The 16,078-nt window shown below is 33.2% G+C and overlaps 1 protein-coding gene across 2 annotated transcripts; it reads left to right on the top strand.

The window, feature by feature from the left end:
- The first annotated feature begins 1,850 nt into the window (after nt 1-1,850).
- LOC132741566 (17-beta-hydroxysteroid dehydrogenase 14-like) lies at nt 1,851-15,544 on the top strand. 2 transcript variants are annotated; one of them, XM_060729768.1, is made up of 10 exons: nt 1,851-1,954; nt 4,651-4,754; nt 6,430-6,468; nt 6,962-7,047; nt 8,001-8,067; nt 10,215-10,306; nt 11,103-11,207; nt 12,090-12,157; nt 13,616-13,697; nt 14,884-15,544. In XM_060729768.1, exons 2-10 carry the CDS (start codon nt 4,652-4,654, stop codon nt 15,031-15,033), a joined length of 792 nt encoding a protein of 263 aa, XP_060585751.1. In that variant the 5' UTR covers nt 1,851-1,954; nt 4,651; the 3' UTR covers nt 15,034-15,544. The 2 variants fall into 2 exon arrangements, with proteins under 2 accessions (XP_060585751.1, XP_060585750.1); XM_060729767.1 differs by lacking the exon at nt 1,851-1,954 and adding an exon at nt 2,652-2,804.
- The last annotated feature ends 534 nt before the right edge of the window (nt 15,545-16,078 follow it).

Below are 16,078 nucleotides of genomic sequence, written 5' to 3'. Positions count from 1 at the left end.
TTATGCACATCTTCGGGACATTACTGCATAATGGCGAGCAGCAACCAAGTATTAACCTCTAAATATTAAATTTGTTAGAGAGTAAGTCCGGTTAAATCTGGATCACCCCTCGTACCATTTTTGTTGAGCACAACCACAGTCCTCCATTTTCAACTGAAAATATGAAAAAAAGCAGACGATAAAACTCATTTCCTCTATATAGAATTCATTCATAGATCAGTCTCACTTCTTCTACACCCCTACTTAACAGTGGCTCTTTCATGCACGCATACAGTAAATAACGAAACATTTCTGTCTTAAGTTTGGGAACCGTTTAATTCAATCCATGACAGACTAGACAGACTATAATGGGGCTGATAAAATTAATGATTAATAAACTTAAAAACAAACTAACTTATACAATATAAATGTAGATTACAAATGTTCATACCTAATTCATCGACATATCCTCTACCAATGCCGTCACACCCTCAGGTAACTATTGCAACTTTCTGATCAAATTTTAAACAAGCTTTTGAGACCATCTTGACCGTAATAAATAAGTCATAATTTTACCTTTATTATGGAACGCCAAGTTTATATCAATTAAATGCAGTTAACTATCTTTCCATTTCACACATTCGCATATTATTAAAGAGTACAGATGCTTTACAATTGAGTACAGCTTTGTTATGATTTGCGCTGGAGTTTATTGAATTTCTATGTGCCGAGTTGTGCCATGTTGTATTTTCGCTCACTTTGTCGTCACTTTGCCATATTTTCGTGTTTTCACCTGGCGCCCAGCGGAGCGAAAATACGACATGGCACAAATCAGCCACTATAAACTACAGCTTAGTAGATTTAAATAATTGGAGGAAAGTTAAACTTTTAAGAGTTTTCAATGCAGTTCACACATGCACAATTATATACCTTATGTTAAAATTGGTAGATGAAGTAAGTAATGTTAAATGTAGACAACTAGCTGGGAATGGAAACATTTCTTTTTTTTGTTTGGTTATTATTTCATATTTAAACTGGTCATTAAACACGTTTTAAAAAAACACATAGATTTATATCGTTATTTGTAGTATAGAAACAAATGAAAGGAAAACATTCTGGTTTTGTTATAAAAATCGAGAAAATAATAGCGTAAAAGCACCTATCAAAGCCTTGTTGTCTAACTTATTTATTCTTTCTTAATTGATCCGTTTTAAGATTTTAGCGTACTTAATCTTAAAGTGACTCCACTAAAGGTTTTTTTTGACATGATGAGACTGAAATTTTTTTCTATATAAATGTGCCATTTGATGTAGGGCTAGACCACTAATCTTTGTACCGCCTCCGTGGTCGAGGGGTTAGAGCCGATGACTTTTAATCCAGTTACCTCTCTGGCGTGGGTTCGATCCCCTGGAGATGCTTTGGTAGTTTAGCACGGATGAAGGTAGTCTAGTACTGGTGTAACTCTCCAGGAACGATTGGTTAGGAAACTACTCGCCTATATGACTGAAATACTGTTGGGAAAAGGCGTAAAACATGTAAAATGAAACAAACAAACAAACTAATCTTTGTGCAAAATTTCAGATCATTCGCATCCTTTATTTTTCCAGAATAATTATTCAAAATGTAAAAAGATGACCCAAAATGAAAAGCGTTTAAACACCTTTCATTCAAATCGGGCTAAGAAAAGCATAAAAATACGATTTTCAATTTAGCTCATTTATGTAAAAAATTCAAATGTTATGTTTCTAGGCTTTTAAACCTCAGTGTAGTCCCTTTAAAAACAAAAAACCAGACTTGTACATAAATGTGGTAATATACCATGCGAAGTTCGGTTCATAAGGTCGCCGTCTAGATATGAATTTTGATTTACCCAGACGAGTGTCTAATGTTTAAATCATTTAGCGTGAAACTGGCGTGTGTAGAAATATATAGATATTATAAATATTATAGGATAATTGAGGACTTGCTGCATAAAGTACGTTATTATTATAATAATTCCTGAAAAAAAGACATGACTATATTTTTGCAATTTTTTAACAATGTGGCAGAATTAAATTAATCATATTAAAATAGCTGGGAGTGGAAACATTTCTTTCTTTGTTTGGTTATTATTGCATATTTAAAATGGTCATTAAACACATTAAAAAAACACATAGACTTATATCGTTATCGAATATTTGAGTTTTATTATAAAAATGGTGAAAATAATAGCGTAAACGCACTTATCAAACACCTTGTTCTCTAACTAATTTAATATTTCTTTTAAGATTTTAGCGTACTTAATCTTAAAGGGACTCCACTAAAGGTTTTTTTTTTAAATGATGGGACTGAAATTTTGTTTCTATTTAAATGTACCAATTTGGTGAAGGGTTAGACCACTAATCTTTGTGCAAAATTTCAGATCATTCGCACACTTCATTTTTCCAGAATAATTATTCAAAATGTAAAAAAAATGCGTTTAAACACTCAAATCAGGCTAAGAAAAGCATAAACATACGATTTTCAATTTATTTCAAAGTATATTTCTTAACTATCTTTGCATATATTTCTGTTTTAAGTACTCTAGCTCATTTATGTAAAAAATCATATATTATATTTCTAAGCGTTTAAACCTCAGTGGAGTCCCTTTTAAAAACAAATATTTATTGCGGGGGAACTAGACTTGTAGATAAACCATGCGATTTCGGGTCATAAGGGTATCGTCTAGATATGAATTTTACTTTACCCAGTGTCTAATGGTTAAATGATTTAGCGTGAAACTGACGTGTGTAGAAATATATAGATTTTATAAACATTATAGGATAATTGAGGACTTGCTGCATAAAGTAAGTTATTATTATATTCGTTATTATTATAATAATTCCTGAAAAAAACATGATTATATTTTTGCAATTTTTGAACAATGTGGCGGAATAAGCAATACTTATATCTTTAAAATATCATATTTTGTAAAGGTAGAGAACAATTTAGAATAAACCAGTGACTTGTTGTGAATTTAATCAATTTTTAAGTGTAGCAAATATCTATCAGGTAAAGAAAATGTAATCATTTTTGCTGGTGGTATAAACTCGTAAAACATGTTAACAGATACATATCGCTAACCATTTCCATCATAATCAATGATGATGAATACGTGTAACCAGTGAGGTGTTTCAAATACGAATTTAAACTAAATATAATTCATGACATTGAATCTTGTTTTGTTCGTTTTTGTTTTGATATCGTGAAATAGGCTAGGTGCAAAGTGTGACGTCATTTCTGCAAAGATTTCATAAAGACAACATTATTTTGTCTTTATGCATCAGCCATCCAATTACATATATTTCACATATCTGTATAAATTGGCAGAGACAATTTGTGATATGGCAGAGGCATTTTGTGATATTCTGGTTTTTATACTACGATTAACCACATTTGCTGTTAATCTCGTTGACCGGTCTACCTAAATGGCTGTTGTTAATCTCGGCGGCCGGTCCACCTAAATGGCTTTTGTTTATCTCTGCGGCCGGTCCACCTTAATTAATAGCTGTTGCTTATCTCGACGGCAGATAAACCAAAATGGCTGTTGTAAATCTCGGCGGCCGGTCCACCTAAATGCCTGTAGTTAATCTCGGCGGCCGGTCAACCTAAATGCCTGCGGCCGGTCCACCTAAATGGCTGTTGTTATCTAAGCGGCCGGTCCACCTAAATTGCTGTTGTTATCTCGGCGACAGGTCCACCTAAATTGCTGTTGTTAATCTCGGCGGCCGATCCACCTAAACGACTGTTTTTATTCTCGGCGGCAGGTCCACTTAAATAGCTGTTGTTAATCATGGCGGTCGGTCCACTTAAACGACTGTTTTTAATCTCAGCGGTCGGTCCACCTAAATGGCTGTCGATAATCTCGGTGGCCAATCCACCTAAACAGCTGTTTTTAATTTCAGCGGCCGGTCCACCTAAATGGCTGTCGTTAATCTCGGCGGCCGGTCCACCACAAAGGCTGTTTTTAATTTCGGCGGCAGGTCCACCTAAATGGCTGTCGTTAATTTCGGCGGCCGGTCCACCTAAATGGCTGTTGTAATAATCTCGGCGGCTGGGCAACCTAAATGGCTATTGTTAATCTCGGCGGCTGGGCAACGTAGATGGCTGTTGCTTATCTCTACAACCAGGTTACCTAAATGGTTGTTTTTAATCTCGGCGGTCGTATGGTATATGTCCTATATAATTATGTATTTTTGAGTGAAAACACCAGCATAAAATACTTTAGGTTGATCAAAATACTTTTAAATTTAGTGGCATTTAAATACATTGCGATATTGATGAAGAAAGAAGGGAGAAGTCCAAGTCAATAACATCTCAAACAATGCTTCCTTCAAATAGGACCAGGTACACACCGTACATATAGCGTGTTAAATTTAATTTCCAAAACGTGTAATTAAAAGATACTCGGCAGTGCGTTTTACGGTTGCCTTTAATTTCCGAGTGTTATTTTAACTATGCTAAACTAATATCGTAGAACACTGATTGCGTGTCCGGCAAGCACCGGGAACAGGATGGCAAATAGCCCGTATTTACCGGAAGTCACAATGAAAGCAAACAGTTTACGACCGAAAAACTTGTGAGAATAGCTAGAGTTATATCTGAAGTTTTGATAATAGAAAAGAAACTACTACAAAATTATTATAATTACAGCATGGCAAATACAGCAAACCAACCAGCTTTACGTTTTAAAGACAAGGTTGCCATAGTAACTGGTGGAGTACAAGGGATAGGTCGAGGCTGTGTTGATGTGTTTGGTAAATGATAGTTTATGTATTTAGATATACAGTAAAAACCCTCAATTAAGACCACCATCGGGACTTGACCAAAGTTGTCTTAATTGCGGAGTGGTCTTAATTGTGAGTATTCTTATTGCTTACACACTTTATGACCATGGTCTATTTTAGTCATGTTGTATGAACAAACGTTATATATCTTAACCTGCAAATACAATATTAAAGTATGTTATAATGTTACATCTGATAAGAAGCAAACATATTTCTGAAGAATTTAATATCATATTCTATTTGATCTGATTTCAATATTAGTTATTATATGATGTTCATAATACATCCATCAAATAAGAAATATCAATGTGCTTAAAGCAACATTAAACTTCTCTAAAATTTACTTTCTCACCTTATTTAATAATAAAAGGTGTTTTTAACACCTTGTGAAATGAAGTGTCATGCCTTTAAGCAGATAATAACAACAACTGAAGATCTAGGTGATGTTGACTTTAAATCGGTGGTCTCAATAGTGGGGTCAAATAAAGAACAAAATAAAGAATTGGGACTGAATCTGGTGGTCTTAAAAGTGGATAAGCGAGGTTGTCTTAATTCTGGATCATGTAACCATTGACATAAAGAACAGAAAATTCCGTTCTTATAAAAATTGGTCTTAATAGCGGAATAGTCTAAATTCTGGTGTGGTCTGAAGTATTGATTCCACTGTAGTAAATACCTCTCTTAAGTAAGATAAGCACATTCTATACAAAAAAGCTCTTCAGATTAGTTACCTCACCTCCCTTCATGTCGTTTTTCAATTATTATTGACCAAAATCAAAATCTCATCTGTAAAATCAGCATGTGATAAAAACTTTAATGGAACGTCTTTTTTGCGGACCCCTGATTATTTGTTCTTTAGTTCATGCACCGAACCTTCCACTTATTTTTATATGATGATAGATTTTGCTGACAGTATATCGCATGCTCTGCTTTCTCGGCCACTGACTCCTCTGTTGGCTTTTCTTGTGGGAAGACTTGAAAGAAATGGACTTAAATTCGGGAACATTCATAAGCTTACTGCCAGCAGTTCCATTAAACTGTCGGTAAATCAACATATATACAATAAAATCATACATAATACGACAAATGTTACCACTGCTCGTGTCAAGATAGCATATTATCGACAAATTACGGCTTTCCTATTTCAAACTTGTATGGATGCAACCAATCTTGTCATATTCAAGTTTGAATATATATTCTTATGTCATTTTCAATCAAAGACTGGCAAATATTTGACAATTTTGTCACTTTAACTTCAGGCAAAAATTGTCACAATCCGCTTATTTGACGAGCTTTTTCTTCTTACAGTTTCAAAATAAAAAGCGTTCGTTTTCGTCCATTTGCAGCACTGGTACTTGAACTACTTAAGAGGAGTTATGTTGGTCTTTGTCACACCAGCGTTTACTAATTCTTTCAAACATCCAGAAAGTGACGATGATATGCCGAGAATTCAAAATCTTTGATAATTTAAGATGGACCAAATGTACTGTGGAATAAGTCTGAATCCAAAATATTTTTACGCTGTATTCTATCATTTTGTACATTTATGTTACTCTTACACAATTTCGTTTACATGTATTTTCATAGGGTGAAATTTAAAAGAAAAAAAAAACAACATTACTTATTATTGCATTCAACATTTCAGTTGAACAAGGCGGAAAAGTAGCAGTATTTGACATCAATGGTAACTATTTTCTTTATTTTTTATTCTTTTTATAAGAAACCAAGTTGACGTAAGTTAACAAACTTGACGTAAGTAAAGTCAGTAATTGACCATGTCAAATACACGTTCGTTTGTTTGATTGGGTTTTACGTCACACCGACACAGTATAGGTCATATGGCGACGTTCCAGCTTTACTGGTGGGGGAAGACATCAGGTGCCCTTCCGCGCATTATTTCAGGCACGAACGGGCACCTGAGTGGAACCATTGACTTTCCGTAAGCAAGCTGGATAGCTTCCTCAAACGAAAGAATCCAAAGTCCCTGTCGGGATTCGAACCCACAGCGGAGAAGGGCAAGTGGTTTGAAGTTAACAACCTTAACCACTTGGCCACGGACGTCCCCAAATACACGTAGTTAACCAAAGCACATATGTGTATACAAATTTGTAAAAATTATAGTTGAAGATGGATAGAAATGTACTTAGATTTCATAACACTCTCTATTCTCTATAAAGATGATGTCGGACAAGCCATGAAGTCTGATGGACCGGGGGAAATCATGTACTTTCACTGTGACATGAGAAAAGAAGAAGAAGTTAAGGTACATATAGTGTCATTTAGCCTTTAGTCGCTCTAATGGGTCAATAACCCATTTTAGAATAATTTGCTACATATAAATATATTTTAACTTTTGCAATATTAGATGAATCTGTACAGTTGATATTTCTGGCGCTTTTTAATTAATATTTCGATCGGGCTGTCACCGTGATTATATTACTGCGCATCTTAGCGGTGCATAAGAGGGTTAATTTCATTAATATCTGCAGAAGTATACCAAAACAAATTTAAAGCAGAAGTATATGAAAACAGATTAAATGCCCGAGAACGCAGGACAAGAAATTATATTTAATTATTTCGGGGGCTTCTACAGATGTTAATGCACGAGAAAGATGCATTACCGTTATTCTTGCAAAAAAGCGATTGATACTGTAATTCTGCGTTTTGAAACCGGTTTCGTTAACCTTTTCACCTGTTAGTGCAATTTTACTTGAAAGTGGAACTATTAGTCCAGACATGAATACCAGACCGTCATTGCAGTTAAAACCGTCGAGAGCTCTTTCTTTCTTTCGTTCTTTCTTTCTTTCTTTGCATAAATAAATAAATAAAAAATAAATAAATAGATAAATAAATAGTTAACAGTACTTGCCAAAAAGCCAACCACTGATCTTTTTTTAAAAAAAAAACTTTGTTCTTTTACTGTAATTGTTGGACTGTTTTTTTTATATTTTGCACACAATGAAAAATCTTTCCACTTAATTCTAACTTTAAAAAATACTTTGACAAAATACGCTCTCCATAAGTTCTACTCAGTTTGACATTGTGTTTTACAGTATCAGTCAGTATTTTGTTATATATTATTCTTAGTCTTTTGTCTTTGCTTTTTTCTCTCGTTATGCTTTTTATACAGGTAATAGGTATATGTGTTAGGTTATTTAAAATAGTTTTTAATGTTTTATTTGGCTCATTGATACTTTTATTGTTTTTGGTCTTTAGAATTGCGTGGAAGAAACCGTGAAGAAACTGGGTAAAATAGACTGTCTTGTAAACAATGTTGGTTGCTGTAAGTACAAGAAAATATTAATTAACACTCACCACGCTAATTATGTTAAATGGACTCGTCCATCTTTTATCCTGGACAAGATAATTCATTATCTTTCGGGTAAATTGAAAAAAAATATCACACTTGATATGTTAAATGGACTCGTCCATCTTTTATCATGGACAAGATCATCCATTATCTTTCGGGGGGAAATTTGAAAAAATTGTATTGACTTGAATAACGTACAGTACAGATCTGCTGACCATGATCAGATGACCCGGATGTGTCGACTGATCTTGTTCGGCACTGTTCGTTTGGATAGAATTAGCTACAGCTAATGCATATCTCTTTTATGGCCATGATGTTTTTCAGTATGAAAGTCGGACGGGTGTCATTTAGTGTGTGGTCAACAAGCCTGAAAAACATTTAGTTTGAAATTCTTGCATAGATCAAATTATGCTCTTTAAATGGAAAATTCTGCAAAGACGATAAAGGTAGATGTACTGAATTAAACATATTCTGTGTTAGAAAATATTGATAATTGCTAGTATTTGCTACATAGTCTCTTTGTAAATATGAAATAAACATATTTTGACTTCACACAGAGAAGAAATGTTATGTTAAAAATTCTACACACACAGGCAGATTTTTTACTGTAATAGGGAACGCAGTTTTCACTACATAGTTTATTCATTCTTTTATTTAAATTAGACATGATCGGTATGAATTTCAAAGATTTCAATTAAAGATTGGATTAAAATATTTTACGCAAGGATGAACATGGTATATCTTTAAATTGAATATTGATTTTTTGCTCGATATTTGGCCTTGGTTGAATGCAAAACGTTGCAATACAAATTATAAGTACAGACTATGCAAATTTCTAATAAATATGTCCTTAAAGTTAAAAAAAATCTCAGTTGCACGTTAATTTCCGCCTTCTTTAATTCATCATCGCAATTCTCGCCGCACAAAAAATGCTGCTAATGTAAAAACCTAACAAAACGTACTTAAAGTGCATTTCATGTAAAATGCAAACCGGCCGGAAAATTAGGACAACATTTCAAATGCAGTGTGCTTAAAGAGACGCGACTGAGGTCTTTTTTTGCGACAGGACGTGACTGAAAATATTTTTCCGAGTTTTGTGTACCATTTGAGACATGCAAAATGATAAAAAAAGTGCTTTTCATTCAATCAAGCTAAAATCGCATCAAAAAGAAATTCTGAGTCAATTACTTTATTTTTTCAATTTTAAATTTTATGCGCATGACTTAATCTATGTAGGAATGTCAAATTTTGTGTTTCAGGCTTTTTTGACCTCAGTGGAGCTTCTTTAAAATATCGTATTAATACACAAAATAGTTTGTGTTGTTCAACCGGATATGCAAAAGAAAAAGTTCAGTCGTATGCCGTATAGAAAATCTGTTTTGCCTAAAGTATTTAGTTGATCATAATCATTCCATTGTGGGCGTGGTTTAGTTTCCGAATATGAATTTATAAGGCCCATTTTCCCTCCCTTCTGAGTGCTCCATATCATTCCATACTGGGCGGGATTAAGTTTCCGAATATGAATAAGGTCCATTTTCCCTCCCTTCTGAGTGCTCCATTTATTTGCAAAAAAAACAACAAAAAACAAAACAACTTCTCACACGCTTTAATTTAGATTTGATCGAATGACTACACTTCATTTTCCATTATTTTGCCTATTTCGAATCAGGGCCCTTCCTATTGTACCTTTCGTTGAATCTTTTTCGTGAGGATTTTTAGATAACTTTTCCGGTGGTCCAGTGTGGCTGTGTTGGTCGTACTAGCGGTCCTGTATGTTTTACATTTTATTCGACAAGACTATCGCTTGAATTTTTACGTTTTTTTATAAAGCAAAAGACTGCCCCCCTGACTCTAAAAATCCTTTTTGCCCGCCATTTTTGCAACCAGAGCATCGGATCGTCTCTTTAGCAACTTCCCCCGGCCACCCCCCCCCCCTGTCATCTGTTTTCTTGGTAGAAACATTTGAACAATTTCTTTTTTCATTACGGTTTAATTATATTCGGTATTTGAAATATATGTATATCTTTTCGACTTTTTATTATAAAAAATCGGAGCTTTTAAAGAATTGATTATTGAACTGAAAATTATGATAAAAACTGATTTGACCTGGCTTTTTTCAGATTATGGTCATAAAAGTATCGACGAGATATCTGTACAAAACTTCCGGGACCTATTGGAAGATAATTTAATTAGTAATTTTACTGCAAGCAAGGTAAGTTTCCATGTAGTTTCGGTAGTTTATCACGTGACCAAATTGGGTATTCGTGTAATCAAAATATGTTTTAATGGCGAGGCAAGTTTTCATTTAAGCAACGACCGGTTTTCATGTAAGCAACGTCAGATTTTTATATTATTGTGTAAGTAGCCACAGGTTATCATATAAGCAACGTCAGTCATATAAGCAAGGACGATAATCAAGAGAAGGTTTTAAAAGGTAAGCAGGGTAGGTTATCAAAATAGATGTATACATTTAGTCAGACATTTACAAATAAGCAATGACCATTATCAAATATACAAGAAGACATTTTACGTGTGGCATGTTATCGTACACATACATGTATTGCTATATTTGAATATGATGTGATATTCACTGGCAGATGACATATTAACCGATGTGATAGCTTTATTTTGATCATAGCCTTTAACTATGTAAAATGTAAATTATTGAATTAAATTATGTTTTCTTTTTGACTGATTCAATCATATTTAATGTATCATATTTTCCATAATTGTATGCCTGTACATTATTAATTGTAAAGGTGTCTGACTGGTTATATGGTAAAGTGAAGACGGAAGTGAAGCTTATATATACCGACTCACTAGACCATATAACGTGTTAGACATCCATGCAAGGATACAATATTGCAGAATAACAATATTTAAGATAAAAACTAACATTACTTCATAAAGTGACAGCAGCCGTAGATATAGATAACATAAACATCACGATTATCCAATGAAAAGCGAGGTTAGTATTATTTAAAGGTTTATATTGTCTTCTTTTTAAGTATGCTCTCCCACATCTACGAAAAACAAAGGGCTCAATTGTTAACATATCAAGTATCGGTGCCAATGCTGCATTCAAGAATTCAACAACTTACTGCGCTACAAAAGTAAGTTTTCATTAAAATGAATTGGTTTACAAGGGGTGCAATTTACATAATTGTTTCTAACATTGATACAAACAATGGAAATGTATTATTCGGATGTTCCTTTGAAATATTTCTTTTCCAGACATTTCGATAAAGTCCTAAGCTATTTAGTATGAACATTTATTAGTCTATGATGAAAAACAATACTTTGTTCTACCTGCTATATACTGTATAGATATGTAATATTGGATAATGTATCTCACACTTTTCAGCAACAAGTTTGTTGTTGTGTATAATACTAAATACTATCAATATAATTATTTATGGTATAACAGACCGTCCATTATGAACCAATTCATTTTAATAACATATTGATAATTACATATAACAAATAACACATTTCCTGAAACGATATTCAATTCATTATTACGAATACGGTGTTCCGTTTTGACAATCGTGTTTTTTTTTATTTCGTCCTGACCCGCGATGCACGAGGATACGATGGTGAAAACGCGATTGTACGATGATGAATACAAGATGGTACAATAATGAAATCACGATGGTACGATGGTGAAATTTCCATGGTACGATGGTGGAAACGCGATTTTATATCGTGTTTTCATCATCGTACCATCGCGTCATGAACATCGTACCATCGCGTCATCATCATCATACCATCGCATTTTCACCATAATTTTATCGATTTTTTCACAATCGCGGAACACCGTAACCGAACCAGGCCAGCCATGTTGAAACTTTTCTGATTTGTTAAAGCAATGCTAAAACAAGTTTTGTTTGTTAGAGAATACGTGTGCTAATTATTCTTGTTAATATGCAACCGTTGTTTGTTTTATTCTTCCAATGAAACTATATAATGACTAATGATTTGGAGTTCTTACAAAGGGTGGCGTCAAAGCACTGACAAAAGCACTGGCTATAGACGAGGCCAAGTATGGAGTTAGGGTGAACTCGTAAGTTATGAATTTCTAGATTTCAAGAAAAAATGAATCCATTAATTTACTGTAAAAAGCATATAAGCCTACTTTGATGGTCCAATTAATTCTTTTGTAAGATGTTATTTATTTTTCACTGTTTGAATAAACTAAAGATATCGAAGCAGAGCAAAGTTCAAATTATCTGGCGTTATGATCGATTGATAAAGAATACATGAAGAACAATTTAGTTTAAGAATCGAGGCAAACATATTACTTGTGACACTTAATTACTTCATATACCTACCATGTAATATATAACTACATGCACAATACATAATTCATGCATCCAAAGCATCCAGACTTAAGTATTATTCTCTATACATGTAAAGCAAAAGAGTTCATTGTGAATTGTGAGCAGGTGGGCTCCAGCCCTAACAGTAAGAGTGGACCTAACTGACCCCAGCCAGTAATAATTTGGCAGACCTAAATTGAATTTATATAAACAATGTAGAGAATAGCATATTTACCTATTGTGGATCAGGTTTTCATATATACATGTATACAAATAACTATTACAATCAGTGACTCTCATCTGCTCTCCTGGCTTACACAGTGCTCTAACTGTAAATGGTTAAATAACATTTGTGATAATAAAGGATAATAAATAGTGGTTGCCCAAATTACCAAATTATTAGATATATAGGCAGCCATCTGGATTACAATGTACATGTCAAATATACATGATTACTCAATTAATGACTTAATTCAAATAAAGCATTGCTCATTTGTGACTCAAAAGATACAAATCTGAAGCAAAACAAAACCAACTAACCTCAATCCTCAATGTCCAGGAATAACCAATAATAATTTAAATGGAGATAAATTTAAGTAATGAAATATATGATTCACCAACTTTTCACCAAAGAGTGATCACAATGTCACATGACAGCAATTATATTTAAAAACAGCGGGAAACCCAATGCTTGAATAATCCTTCAAGTTTACAATCAAAGGGAAGTAATATAAAACTCAGTCAAAATAAAATGCGAAAAGGTTAAAATAAACGAACAGACCAAAAAAAAAGAACTGGTTACAGAATTAAAGCTACATGCCTCAAAATGAGCCAAAATAGTTCAAGAAAATTAGACTCGAGAAAAAATGAACTTAGATTTTAAGAAAAGTTAGAGAAAACAAAAGATTTAAGATTCAAGTAATAATTTTCATGTTGTATGGGATTTAGGATTGATTTTGCAGTATTCATTACCATATCTCTAGTACCATACTAACGCAGTTAGGGCTGTTTCGTGCTACATTTGACCTATTTATGTAATTTACGTGGGTTGCAAGTGATGCTTACAATGTGTAAATTATTCTCTTCGCTCACTTAACAATATTCATTTTTAAAAAACATTTTACAAATTGTCATGAACATTAGCATGAATCTTGAGGCATGCTGCTTTAAAATCTGAAATGTTATGCGTTCTTTTATTCTAGTATTGCTCCAGGGACTATAGAAACCCCATTACTACTCAAGATTTTGCCGAAGGAGACTATTGCAAAGCTGGAAAGTTGTCATGTAAGTTGAATATTACGCTACAAATCAGATTTTCTTCCGCTAACATGATGTTTTATGTATCAATATTATCAAACTAGTTTCATAATTTTGCACTGGTGTGCAGTACAACTTTAAATAACACCATATCAGACTCGGTGCCGTGTTTTCCACCTTCTGTAGATCACGCTTCTTGTCGGTCTCCGGTTACATTCTCATGTCAAATAAAACCATCAACGCGTTAAGCTTTTGTTTTGTCGTTTTGAAATTTAATTCTTAATTCTATTTATTTGACAATTGTAAATTATAAGGAGGGCATCTGAATTATACAAGAGTTGAAATTCAGCTTATTCTTATGAATTAAAAATATTGATTAATCAGTGTTTCTAGCTATGTCTTCTAGTCATATTGTAATGCTTTGCCGCCAAAACATTCCGACCTCTGCCAATATCGCAGCAAATCCTTTATTTCCGGAACTTTTTTTTCAAAATCTTGGCTATTAGATTATTTACAATCAGTCATTCCTTATCGATATGTACTTAATTCAGGTTATAAAAAGGTTAAGATGTATTGAATACCGAAAATTGTGAAAAATAACGTTCGGAAAAGACTGATTAATTACTACATTGGCCGATGTTAGAATTTTTTGGCGGGAAAGAATTATAGTAAGCCTTAAACTCAACATTTCAAAACTGAACATCTATAGTCCTGTAAACATTAAGATAATTCACGGAATGATAAGGCCGGAAAAATCAAGCAAATCATTTAATTAATAATAACGAGTAACATCATGAGATACGCTTCCATCTTTATAATCTAAAGTCTATGAATCTGCGATATTGAAAAAACAATCCAGCAAAATACAAAAATCCTCATGGTCGTTTCAGTACTTTGATAACGTATGCTTTCCCGCCAAAAAATTCTAACCTCGGTCAATATCGTAGCAAATCGGTTATTTCCGGACTTTATTGATGTTTTTTTTTCCAAAATCTTGGGCATTAGATTATTTTTAGTCACCCATCCTTTATTGCTTTGTTCTAAATTCCGGTTATAAACAGTTAAAAATATTGAATACCTAAGATCGTGAAAAGTAACGTTCCGGAAATAACCGATTTATTTCGATACTGGCCGATGTTAGAATATTTTTTGGAGGGAAAACATTGCAGTAAGGCTACATTAATGCAACGTTATTTCCGATCTATTATTTCAGACTCTTCAAAGAATAGGTAAACCCCGAGAGATTGGACTTGCTTGCCTTTTCTTGGCTGTTGATGCGACGTTTACTACGGGAGAGGAGCTGATGTGTACAGGGGGGAGTGAAATTGGATACGGAAATAAAAACACGGGACTACCCTGTTGATTGATGTTGTGACATCTTCACTTATCAAGGAATCGTGAAATCAGTAATGTTGCTGTCAGAAACATGAGCAATCAGACTTACTTTAGACCTACTGACAAGTGCATGTACATGTACAAATTTATTTTTGATCCCCCTGACATAAAAAAAGAAAAGAAAAGAAAAAAAACCTGAACAAAATTTATATCATACAAGAAAATTGCATATACAAATATATATTCAAATATTTGGTGTGTAAGTTATATATGGAATTTGGTTTTATGGATACAGTTTAACTCTTATCAATTAATAAATACTTCTTTCAATGGAGACTCTGGTAATTATATCTTATTGAAATTTGCTGACATTTTCAAAACTTTGTTATATTTTTACGGATTTGATACTTTGGCAAAAGAACACATAACTTGACTAAAATTTGAATTATTCTGATATATGCATCATTCTGATATGTCCTTGACCTTTTGATTGACCTTGCTTCAAGGTCAAATTATTGAAATTTGCTTAAATTGTTAAACTTTGTTATTTTATTCATACTTGGATGAAAGAACACATATGACAAAATCAGCATGATGAAGTCTTCTGAAATGACCTTCAATGTTTAATTAATTATGAAAATTTGCTTAAATTTCATAGGTTTGTTATTTTTTAAGTATTTGTTTATACTTGGACAAAAGAACACATATGACTAAACTGTCATGTTGTATTATTCTGAAATGACATTGACCTTTAATTGATCTTGACCTTCAACGTCAAATTATTGAAATTACTTTGTAACATATTTACAAATTTGATTTATACTTGAACAAAAGAACACATATGACAAACCGACGTGTTAAATAATTCTGATATGACCTTGTCTTTTTATTGACATATAGCGTCAAGGTTAAATTATTGAAATTGCATTAAGTTGGCATAACTTTGTTATTTATTTATGGATTTTGTTTAATCTTGGATAAAAGTACATTTATGACAAAACTGACTATGATGATTAATTCAAATTGGACTTTGACCTTTGCATGATTTTTGACCATCAATGTCAAGATGAAAT

This window comes from Ruditapes philippinarum, unplaced genomic scaffold, assembly GCF_026571515.1.
Source record: "Ruditapes philippinarum isolate M1 unplaced genomic scaffold, ASM2657151v2 ctg1149_1_1_1_1, whole genome shotgun sequence".
Lineage (NCBI taxonomy): Eukaryota > Metazoa > Mollusca > Bivalvia > Venerida > Veneridae > Ruditapes > Ruditapes philippinarum.
This window is presented reverse-complemented; position numbering and strand designations above follow the sequence as displayed.